The 12,392-nt window shown below is 38.6% G+C and overlaps 1 protein-coding gene across 1 annotated transcript; it reads left to right on the forward strand.

The window, feature by feature from the left end:
* The first annotated feature begins 249 nt into the window (after positions 1 to 249).
* Positions 250 to 12,002, forward strand: LOC140737484 (granzyme K-like). Its single transcript, XM_073063943.1, has 5 exons — positions 250 to 367; positions 3,262 to 3,418; positions 4,785 to 4,932; positions 9,363 to 9,638; positions 10,547 to 12,002. Exons 1-5 carry the CDS (start codon positions 310 to 312, stop codon positions 10,730 to 10,732), a joined length of 825 nt encoding a protein of 274 aa, XP_072920044.1. The 5' UTR covers positions 250 to 309; the 3' UTR covers positions 10,733 to 12,002.
* Positions 12,003 to 12,392: the final 390 nt, after the last annotated feature.

Genomic DNA, 12,392 nt, shown 5'->3' on the forward strand with positions numbered 1-12,392 from the left:
AACTATTTATTTGCCACCAATACTCAATGCAGACTAATTGATGAAATAAATGAGAACTATAACTATGGCATTTCAAACAACATATTTAGTGACAGAGTCCAAATTGTATACTAGCCTCAGTCTCTATTAGTTGTGCTTTCTGGTTAGCATCGATCCTGCTGTGTGGCTTTTCATAACGGAACAGGTATCATTATAAGTGTTCACATGGTTTGAAGTTTATAGTAGTGACATCAAAGTGAAGAAACCACATCCCTTTGAGTTTAATATAAATCACCTGAAAATTTGTCAACGAGTTCGAGAACAGCCATAATGAACTTTTTGCAGCTCAGTCTGTTTGTTTTGATTGCCGTCTCCTTCATCCCAGCCAGTAAGTAAATTAAGGGATAATTAAACTTTATATTAGGATTTATGTTATTGATGTTTAATTGCTGATGTATATATTGAGCATTGTTTGCAATAACTAGCCTTTTATTTTTAAAGTCTGATACATATTTTTCAGTCATATTTATGCCAATATTTATTTCCTTGCATTTTTGTTTCTCGTTTAAACATATGTTTTTAGCACAAATAACAAGCATAATGGAATTTATGAGGTAAATGTGACTCCGTGTTAAAGTTCCTGTAAATCTACTTGCTAAGATGCAGCAATAGAGTTTTATTTCCTTTTATAATTTGAAATTTGGAGAAGGTATTAAACAAGCAATATTGAATTTGCTGCCCATTATATAATTTCTCTGATTCCACATTTTCACTGATTGTCATCAGTGTCTACCTGGAACATTGGACTGAAGCCTGGGAACGGACATGTTCTCCATGAGACTATCTGTGGAAAGTGACTTCAGGACAGGAAAGGCTCAGGCTGGGAAATGTTGGTATCTGGCTCTCTTGGATGCCAAGAGGAGGGGGAACTACTAACCTCAAAGTAATTTTCCATAAGCCGTTAACCTTCACCTCTATCACCATTCTCCCTCCAGACCCTCTATATGATCTCAGGGGCCATGTCAGTAATAAAGGCTGCCCATTATACCCTTTCACAGCCGGCATTGAGGTTAGAGGGAGGTGCAGGTAATAGCAACCTGGAGGAATGGCAATTGTAAGTGGAAGTAGGGAGAAGATAGGGTCAGCATCAAGCAGCTTCCAGCCAGACACACAGCTAATGTTCCCAGCCATTCTTCATCAGTACATCACAAGCTTGATTCTCATCTTGAAATGTAACTAATTAATTATGATCCCTAGTGGTGAGGGAAAAAAAGTTGTCGTCCTTGAAAGGACTTACTGTTTTATGCACATGCAAGGGTATGCTTTTGCCCATGTTTAATTGCCAGGATAAAATGTCACTTGGAAGAAAATTGCAAGCAACTATGTTCTTAGCAGGCTGTTGTCTTTTTCCTTCTATGATTCCTGGATTGCAGGCTTAGAACATGCAGGCAAAAGAACCTTGGAGATTTTCCTTTTGTGCATGTATGCACATCAAAACTCACATCCTTCGACAGATACATAGTACAGAGCATCTTAGCTTGCTGCATCACTGGTTGGTATAGAAACTACACAGTGGTAAACTGGAAGGCTCCACAAGGCGTAGGCAAAACTGCCCAATGTATCACGGGCACCTCCCTACCCACCATCAAGGACATATATACAGAAAGGGCAAGTAACATCATGAAGGATCCCACTCACCCATCAGGGAGGAGGCTACGTAGCATCCACACCAGGACCACCAGATTCAAAAACAGTCACCTTCCCAAGCACTAAGGCTGAACAACACCTCCACCCGCTAACCTACTTCTCCACACTCCCAGTCACTACTACTTTATCATTTCTTCTCAGACAGTCTAGTGTCACTTTATGGATAATCTAGATATATAAGCTGTAATATGTATTTTTATTTATTGTGTTTGTTTATTATTGTTGTATTCTTTATCTTATTGTGCTGCATCAGGTCGGGAGTAAGTTATATCATTCTCCTCTACACTTGTGTATTGGAAATGACATTAAACAATCTTGTATTTGTTCCTCTCTTGTCAATGGCATTCCAAAGGGCAGTCATTTGCAGAATTTAGACCCAGTAAGGAAAAAGAAGTGGCAAAATATTTCCAAGTCAGGATGTTGTATGAGTTAGAAAAGAATCTGCAGACTTTCATAAGCCTCTTCCGCTTATCTTGTTTGGTGTTTGAGATTGTAACTTTCAGAAGTGATCCTATTGGTAATCATTAAGATTAAAATCAATGTAATTTATAGATGCTACACACTGCAGACACACTAGGGTGAATGATGTCTGGGATGCCGGAGTAGGTATAATTCAAGTCTCTTTACTTGGTTCCTTGCACTTCTTAAGTGTTTTAGCTTTGTCTTCCAAACAAGTTGAGGGTAATCCATTCCACCCTGACTTGTAGACGGTGAAAAGGCTTTGGGAATCATGAGCTAAACTATTAAATAAAACGTATCAGCCTATGACTCCTAATCTTATAACCACAGAATTTACCATCTAGTTATACATTTGGTAATGTTACTGACATTCAAAAGAAAATTCAAAATTTGTATTCCCACTTATTGGAAATCACCATTGTCTGGCTCTTATATGGGGAAAAGTGACTTGGCTCTTGGCAGTGTAAGTTCCTACGTAATGAACAATTTCCATTGTTACACACGTCCTTATGTTGATTTTGCCCATAAGTCTGAAAATACATAAAAATGGTAAACACACTTCCTCGGTATTGGCATAAATGGAATCAAATTCATATATAAGACTGATAAGAAAGAAAAATTACTAAAAGTAGAGAAAGAGAAGAAACTAGTTTTGACATTCATAGGTCCAAACATATGCACTACATCAGACTTCTGGATTTAATAATATTTTTATTAATAAATTCATAAGCTTTTACATACTTACAAATGTCTGTAGGTTGGGCATTCTTAATCCAATGCTGACCTGTATTATCCAAATCTAGCAGACAGTGACTACAGTTTGCTTCATTACCTAAGGAAATGGAACTTTGCTTAATCATGAATGGACAATCTAATTTGGTAAAATAATGTTTTAACATCAAGGGTATACATTTATTTCAAAATATTGGAATAATTTACTTATAACCTAGTTTAAACAAAATTATCTATTAACTTTAATCATATAATTCCACGTGTAATACCTGCCTATAATAGTTCAGTGATTATTTGTCATCTGCCACCTAAATACAGCCGAAGTCCATTAATGAATGAAACTATAGTACATATGAAACATTTTTCAAAACCTATATATTACAGATTATGGCGTGGAAATTATTGGAGGTCGTGAAGTGAAACGCAATTCTAAACCTTATATGGTATCAATCCAAAAAGCTAAAGGCAAAGGGTATCAACATATCTGTGGAGGTGCTCTGATCAATAAAAACTGGGTACTGACTGCAGCCCACTGTAAAAAGTAAGTTATGCTATATTTAAATGAAATGTTATTTTGATGATTAAAATATAAACTGGTTCATGTTGCTGACCCAGATTAAATGATTGTTTTAAGCATTATGGCCATGCCATTCAAAAATGGAGATAATCTCATTATTCATGTTTACCTTTGTGAAAAAGATCTTTGTTTCAACAACCTAAGTGTAATCTCAGTATCCACCTTTCTTTTTCCTGGTAGGCAAATAACAAAACAAATTTACCATTGGAATGTATCGTGGGAAGTGAAAAATTGTTCATTTTTGCAAGAAAATTAAAATAAGCTGGAAAGAATCTCTACCAGCACCCTGGCTATCTCATTCCTGACTTTCCTGAGGTAGATCTTTTCTGGCCCTGAGAATTTATCAAATCTTATTCATCCTATAACATCTAATACCTCTTCCTTCTTCACATTGACTTGCTCCAAATTCTCCATTTACCCCTTCCTGAACTCATTATGTTCAATATCCTGTACATCTAAGAATTATTCACCTAGGACCTCATGCACATCCCCATGATCCTGACAGATTACCCTTATGGTCTCTATGGAGGCATTTTCTTTCCTTGGTTATTCTCTTGCCCCTGATATGTTGACAGAATGTTTTGGGATTCTCCTTAATCTTCCTTGCCAAGAATATTTCTGCTTCCCTTGTTTTTTTTTAAATTCTCTCTATGTTCCTTAAGAGACTCCTTCAGTAGCAGTTGCCTATATCTGCCATATGTGCACTTTAGTTTTCTGATCAAACCTTCGGTTTTCTTTGTCATTATAAAGTTCCCGAATCTTTCTGTCTTTGCCTTTTGATCTTATCAGAAACATGCTGCCTCTCAATTCTTTTTAACTTTCTGTTAAAAGATCCCACTTGTCTGCTGTCATTTTACTCAAAATCATCAATTTGCAATCTAATTTCACCAGGTCCTGGTTTAATGAAATCAGCCTTCCCTCAACTGAAGATCTTAACCTTGGGGCCAACCTTTCCTCTTTCCTTACTTACCTTGAAGCTTTAAGAATAATGGCCAAAATGTTCCCCCATCAACACTTCCTGCCTCCTTCATTTCCTAAGATAAGATCAATGTCATAATTATCACATATTGTATATCACAGAAGATAATACAATTTAGTTAGTTATTTAAGATCAATTCCTTTTGGAAGGTGGCCGATCAGCACTTCAGTGGTAACATCCAGAAGATACAGGAAGTCCTATCTCTTACTTGGGATCCCATCATCTCTTGGAATTTGTTCACTGATATGACACACTACTGAATATTTTATTGTTCTTTGCTTGATGAATGTCCAATGATAGTTTTGTTTAAAAACAGAATAAAATGTAATTAGCACCTCTTTTGATGCACAGATCGCTAGGAGGTGAACCTCGAGTTGTTCTCGGGGCGCTTTCCCTTTCACAGAATGGAAAATATCAACAGAATATTACTATTCAAGAGAAAAAAGCTCATGCTGGCTTCAACGGTAAAACTCCGGAAAACGATATCATGCTATTGAAAGTATGAATTTCCTTTCTCATTTGTAGTGTAAAAGATCCTTAATGTAATATTACAGCTATGTTTAATTTACAGATATTGCACTCTGTCGGTCTCTTGGACAAAAGTTTTATTTTTTTATTCTATTGTGATACTGTGTGGAACAGGCCCTCTTGGCCCTTCAAGCCACACCCCTCAGCAACCCCAATTTAACCCTAATCATGGGGCAATTTACAATGACCAGTTAACCCACCAGCCAGTACGTCTTTGGACTGTGGGAGGAAACTGGAACACCCAGAGGAAACCCATCTGTCGTGGGGAGAACGTACAAACTCATTACAGACAATGGTGGGAAGTGAACCTGGATCACTGGTACTGTAAAGCATGTGCTAACCACTATGCTACCATGTAGTTCTTACAGTGGAAAATAGTTATGGTGATATCTAGAAAGCTGCTTGATTCTAGTGGACTCTGGAGGACACCACAGTGAAACTTGACATTACCCTATAGGCACATAAATAAATTTCAGCAAAAATCATTTAAGAATGATCTGATGATATTTTCTTTCAACACTTGAGCCCTCAGTGACTGAGCCAATTATGATTCTCCCCAGTGACACCAACTGTCTCTGTGCCAAACTGGGTCTTCTTAATCATCTACCCGCTGAACCTGTGAGAAAATTTACCTTTTTTAATTAGTGGAACATAAAATTTTGCATTAAAAGTTTGATAACATTCTCTGAAGATAAACTGTTGATAAGCACTTTCTGATCTTCAGAAGGGATCAAGCAACATTCTGTCATTTTCCCTCCGATCTCCAGTTCTTCTTGTTGCTTCAAAATACATTTTTTAAATGTTGTGAATTTTTTTTGCTAATAAAGGCTGCAGAAAGGTGGATGATAAAGGGAAGAGACAGTCAGTGCAGGATCCCAGCAGTAAGAATACATCTTTAGATTGGCTGGTAGAGATGGCCAATCAGGACACAGCAGCAGCTGCTGGGCCAGTGGCACTGTGGCTGGTAAAGTCAGGCAGAGTAATAATGATAGGAGGCTTAGTAGTTAGGGGAGCAGACAGGATATTCGTGGTTGGGAAAGAGACATCAGAATGGTATGTTGCCTTCTGGGTGTTAGGGTCGAGGACGTCTGAAAGCAGCTGCAGAATGTCTTGGAGGTGGGTGGTGGGGGTGAGCAGTCAAAGGTCTATATGGGTAGAACACAAAACTAAGGAAAACTGCAGTCACTCTGATGGGATTATACTACAGACAACCCCCCCCCCCCAACTCCCATGACCACTAGGATATTGAGAACCAGTTTTGCAGGCAGAATAGGGAAAGGTGTAAAAGCAACAGGGCTATTGCAGTGAGTGACTTCATCTTCCCTACTCTAGACTGGGACCTCCTTAGTGCAAGGGATTTAGATAAGAACATAAGAAATAGGAACAGGAGTAGGCCACCTGCCCAGCTGAGCCTGCTCCGTCATTCAATAAGATTATGGCTGATCTAGCTATGGACCTGTCTCCACCTACCTGCCTTTTCCCCATAACCCTTAATTCCCATACTATGCAAAAATCTATCCAATCTTGTCTTAAATATATTTACTGAGGTAGCCCCCACTGCTTCATTGGGCAGAGAATTCCACAGATTCACCACTCTCTGGGAAAAGCAGTTCCTCCTCAACTCCATCCTAAATCTACACCCCCGAATCTCGAGGCTATGTGCCCTAGTTCTTGTCTCACCCACCGGTGGAAATACATTTCCTGCCTCTATCTTATCTATCCCTTTCATAATTTTATATGTTTCTATAAGATTTCCTCTCGTCCTTCCAAATTCCAGCAAGTACAGTCCTAGGTGACTCAATCTCTCCTCATAGTCTAACCCCCTCATCTCTGGAATCAACTTGGTGAACCTCCTCTGCACCACCTCCAAACCCAGTATATCCTTCCTCAAGTATGGAGACCAGAACTGCACACAGTACTCCAAGTGCGGCCTCACCAGTGCCCTGTATCATTGCAACATAATCTCCCTGCTCTTAAATTCAATCCCTCTAGCAATAAGGGCCAACATTCCATTTGCCTTCTTGATAACTTGCAAACCAGCCTTTTGTGATTCATGCACAAGCACTCCCAAATCCCTCTGCACAGCAGCATGCTGCAATTTTTTACCATTTAATTAATAATCTGCTCTTTCATTTTTACTTTCAAAGTGAATGACCTTGCATTTACCAACATTGTTTTCCATCTGCCAGAAACTTGCCCACTCACTTAACCTATCTATATCTCTCTGCAGACTCTGTATCCTCTGCACAATTTGGTGCACAATCCTCTCCACTCAATTTAGTGTCATCAGAAAATAGATACATTACAGTCGGTCCCCTCTTCCAGATCGTTAATGTGAACATGAACATGAACAGCACCGACCCCTGCGGAACACCGCTCACCACTAGTTGCCAACCAGAGTAACACCCATGTATCCCAACTCTCTGCTTTCCATTGGTTAACCAATCCTCTATCCATGCTAATATACCACCCCCACTTCTATGCATCCTTATCTTATGGATAAGTCTTTTATGCAACACCTTATCAAACTCCTTCTGGAAATCCAAGTAAATAACATCCATCTGTTCCCCTCTATCCACTGTGCGCATTATATCCTCAAAAGCACTCCAATAGGATTGTCAAGTAGGACCTCCCTTCGCTGAATCCATGCTGCATCTGCCTGAAGGTGTTGTGATGTTGTGGACAGCATAGAAGACTGCCGAAGGATACAGCAGGATAAAGATCAGATGCAGATATTGGCAGAAAAATGCAGGTGAAGCTTAATCCAGCCAAATATGAAGAATTCAACTTTGGGAGATCAAATGTAAAAGGACAGTATACTGTTAATGGCAAGAGCTTTAACAGTATTGATGAGCAGAGTGATCTTTGAGTCCAAATCCATAGTTCCCTGAAATGGCTGCACAGTTTGATAGGATGGTAAAGGAAGTATATAATATTGCTCTTAAACATCAAGGAACTGAGTTCAAGAGTCAAGAAGATGGGTTTCAGTTTTATAAAATTCTTGTTAGGCCTCATCTGGAATATTGCATTGAGTTCTGGTCATCCCAAAGTTGATGCTTTGGAGAGGTTGTAGGAGAGTTTTACAAGGATGTTGCCTGGATTAAAGGGCATGTGATATAAAGAGAGGTTAGACAAACCTGGATTTTCTTGGGGTTGTGGAGGCTGAATGGAGATCTGATAGAGGTTTATAAGATTATGAGAGGCATTGATAGAGTAGACAGCTGATATCTCTTTCCCAGATTGAAATGTCTAGTATCAGAGAAGATAAGAAAGGGTAAATTCAAAGACATGCAGGGCAGGTTTTTTACATGAAGATTGGTGGGTGCATGAAAGGCACTGCCAGGGTAATGGTGGAGGGAAATATGGCAGAAGCATTCAAGAGGCTTTTAGACAGGACAATGGAAAATCAAAGGACTTGGAAATTGTGTTGGCAGAAAGGATTAGACTAGTTGGGTATTTGATTACAAATTAAATTAGGTTGACGCAACATTGTGGGCTGCAGTGTACTGCTGTTACCATTATCTTTATTGTCACTACTCCCCTTTGTTTATTTTTGGCATTCAAAGTACATTCATTTTTACATATTGTTGAGTTTGTAAAAAGCATCTAGATTATGAAATCTGGTTGTCTTTTCCTTTGTTCTTGCAATATCTGAGTATTTTCAACTCAAGTATAATATTTCTGAAATTAACTGACCAAAGTCAAGTTTAATTTTACAAGGTTTATACACTGATAAAGAATCAATGCTTTGTGATCATCATCCACACCTTAACAAACTGTCAATTGTATAATTTAACTATAATCAGCATTGACTTTTATTGGTCACGTTTACCCTGATTCCTATCTCATTGATCCTCTGAAAAGAATTAGAAAAAATGTATATTCTGCTAACTACACAAACAAGGCCAAAAGAACATCACTGCTGGGGTTATAATGTTTCATACATATGTCCACTGCACAGGCATAAAAGGATAAAAGCATCATCTGTATAGATGAAATCCAAAAGTAAGTTAATTGCCTTAGATGGGGCAAAAATTGACCATTGGTGTTTTCTGTATGGAATCTATATGTTCTTCCTCTGACTACACGGATATCCCTTTGATTTCCCAGCGATCCCTCCACATCCCAAAGATCTGTAAGTTGGTTGGTTAATTGACCTTGCAAATTGCCTTTAGTGTAGGATGGGGAAGAGGGATAAGTGTGGGGGGAATTCATGAGTTTGTGACAAGGATAAATAGTACTTGTGTAGGATTAATGTGAAATGCGTCATTGATAGTTGGAATGACATGGTGGGCTGAAAGACATGCTTCCCTGTTGTATCTTCCTCTGATATCATGAGTCTAAAATGTCCTCCATTGTCAGAAAAGGAAATATATGAATTAATTGTTATTTTTACCACAGTTGCAGAAAAGTGCAGTGATCAACAAATATGTGAATGTACTTAAACTTCCGAAAGTTAAGATCACCGATGTGAAACCTAAAACAAAATGCACGGTGGCAGGATGGGGAAAAACAAGTTCATGCTCCAAAAATGCATCCGACACACTTCAGGAGGTGGAACTAAAAGTTATAGATCGCAAAAAATGTAACAGTGCAAATTATTACAATCACACACCTGAAGTAACCCAGGACATGATCTGTGTTGGTGACAGCAAGGGCAGAGGTGATTCATGCAATGTGAGTATGCTGTGTAGCTGTGTTATTAGTAAAATCAATATAAAGCCACCAGATTGTACGTGAAAGCCCCAGTGGTTCACTGGGGGTCTCAATAGATTGAATTTTTTGGATTGTAATCCATTCTTCCTCACTCTGGCATCATTGTGGCTGACTGTTAACTGCTTTCTGAACTGGTCACTCACTTACATAAAAAATGCTTTAAAAGAAGTGATCCAACATTATCACCCTCTCTGGAAGCTAAAAATATCCAATAAATGTTGCCCCTTACAGGTTACATGTTGCCCACATGCTAAGAAAAAAATGATAGGTAAATGGAGACACGCTGGCTAAGGAGGAATCATTTGCCATATACCGTAGTTGTTGCATTTTCTAGAATCTCATATCCATGCCATGAATCTAGTTGACTTCTTATCATGGTAGCACAGCCCTCTAAGATTTGGATACCAATAAATTTAACTCTGATAAAAGCACTGGAATTCAACCAGTTTTTCTCATGTCAAAATGGGAAGAATACTTTAAACTTCTAGTCCACTGAAAGGCCACTTCCATCTGCTCCATGTACGTTCACGCCTCCTTAGACTATGAATAAGCTTTGTGATGTGTGGTGAACTACATATACCTGTCTGGACACGCCCCCCCGCTGACTGCTCCTGTGGCTCCTTCCACTGACCGTGGCTCCTCCCACAGACCCCGGTATAAAGGCGATTGGAGACACCGCCCCGGCCTCGGTCTCCAGGATGCAGTGTGGTGGTCAATTGCTGCTTGTTCTTTCTTCCAGCCAATAAAAGCCTACATCTCGCCTCACGTCTCCAAGAGTTATTGATGGTGCATCATGATGTGATGTCACTAAAAGTGTACAGTATGTGTTAGTTAATTATTGTGATCTTCAATTTTTTTTACACTTCCAGGGTGATTCAGGTGGCCCTTTGATATGCAACAAGATGTTTAGAGGGATTATGTCCTCTGGTGGAAAGGAATGTGCAGATCCCAAGAAACCTGGGATTTACACTTTACTGACAAAGAAATACCTTGATTGGATTCAGACAACGATTGGTGTGCAAGTTTATAATGTGACCGCTGAAGATCTGTATTGAGTAATCAGCATGCTGCTTCATCCTGCTTCATTCTGCTTTACTTACAGTGAGGCTAAATTAATTGGCTAGGAGGACTAGCTTGCTTCCATCCAATTTTTAGTGCATTTTATAAAATTTTACAATAAAAAAAGAACTGTCATTGGAAAAAATCCTGACTTGAGAAATTCACTGTTCTCTGATTTATGAAATGAGAAAGTGACTTCTTTAATTTAAGGAAGAGGATAGACTAGCTTTATGGAACTTAAGTCTGGAGATGTAGATAGTAGAGACATTTAGAATCTAGGTCAAAATATCAAGCAAACTTTTAACTGGTGAACTGAAGGTTCAAAACTTAGAAATCAGATAAGAGGGACACAAGATTGCAGATGCAGAGGAGATGAAGAAACCAAGAAAAGAGAACGGTATTTTTACAGGAGACAGGGTGGGAAGAGGTGTAGTCAAGATAACTGTGAGAGCCAATAGGATTATAAAAGATATCCACTGCAGAAACAGCTCCCTAGTGTCTATCACTGCAAACAATTACAAGGTCCTCCTCAATTATATTCTCCCAACAACAAAGTGCTGCTCCTCAAATAGCAGTTACATTTCACACATCATAACATGATCTTCACCACATGATAACACAAAGGAAAGTGCAAGCAATGGCACCAGACATACTAACCATATTTATTTATTTGGTTCTGTCAACCAAAAGCAAACATCCTTCTCAAATTTCCCCTGCCTTCAGATATTCATCTCCATTCAACTTCTGCTATTTGATAGCACACAAAATGCACTTCTAAGAAACAATTCCGTATAGACTGAATCCTAATGCAGACTGCATTCAACTAAGGCTCAAATCAAGTTTGAGATCTTTACAGCAAGATTTAAATCCAAATGAATTAAGATTTCTTGTTTCCTCTCTGCCAAATTTTTTTTCAGTCCAAGTAGACAATTCCATGTTCAGGTGAATCTTGGAATATCTGTGACAAAAGTATCCATTTGTGCTTCACTTGTTTTTCTTGATATTCTAATGGGTTTTTTCTTTTTTTATTTTTTTTTTATTTTTCCTTCTCTTGTAGCTATTGGGGTTTCTTTTTTTTTAGTTAGGTGGGGTTCTCTTTTTTCCTTCTTTTCTTAATAAAAAGTATATTTTTTCATTATCATATTCTTTTTTGACAAGTTTTTTCTTCAGCTTTATTAATTTTATATATATCAACTGGTTGAAGTCTTATATTATTTTATAGCTGTACAAGATTATGTATCAATAAAAAGATTTTTTTAAAAGATATTGTGTGGATGAGTCTATTTGTCAGGAAATTTGCTTATAAGAGCATAAGACATAGAAGCAGAATTAGGATATTCACCCCATCAAGTTTGCTCTGCCATTCCATCATGACTGATTTATTACCCCCCTCAACCCCATTCAAAGCTTTCAAAGGTGCATTTAATGTCAGAGAAATGTATACAATATAGTAGGTTTTATAGTAGGCATCCATTAGTCTTGTGAGACCATGGATTTGCGCCTTGCAAGGTTTTTCCAGGGCGCAGACCTGGGCAGATTTGTATGGGAGACCGGCAGTTGCCCAAGCTGCAAGCCTTCCCCTCTCCACACCACCGATGTTGTCCACGGGAAGGGCACCAGGACAGGTGTCGTCGCAGAGCAATGTAGTGTTAAGTG

This window comes from Hemitrygon akajei, chromosome 13 (genome assembly GCF_048418815.1).
Source record: "Hemitrygon akajei chromosome 13, sHemAka1.3, whole genome shotgun sequence".
Lineage (NCBI taxonomy): Eukaryota > Metazoa > Chordata > Chondrichthyes > Myliobatiformes > Dasyatidae > Hemitrygon > Hemitrygon akajei.

Excerpts from the sequence above, each read along its gene's own strand:
- LOC140737484 (XM_073063943.1), top strand. The coding sequence starts at position 310 with ATGAACTTTTTGCAGCTCAGTCTGTTTGTTTTGATTGCCGTCTCCTTC. Across the intron at positions 368-3,261 it reads CGTCTCCTTCATCCCAGCCA|ATTATGGCGTGGAAATTATT; the intron begins GTAAGTAAATTA and ends TATATATTACAG. Across the intron at positions 3,419-4,784 it reads ACTGCAGCCCACTGTAAAAA|ATCGCTAGGAGGTGAACCTC; the intron begins GTAAGTTATGCT and ends TTTGATGCACAG.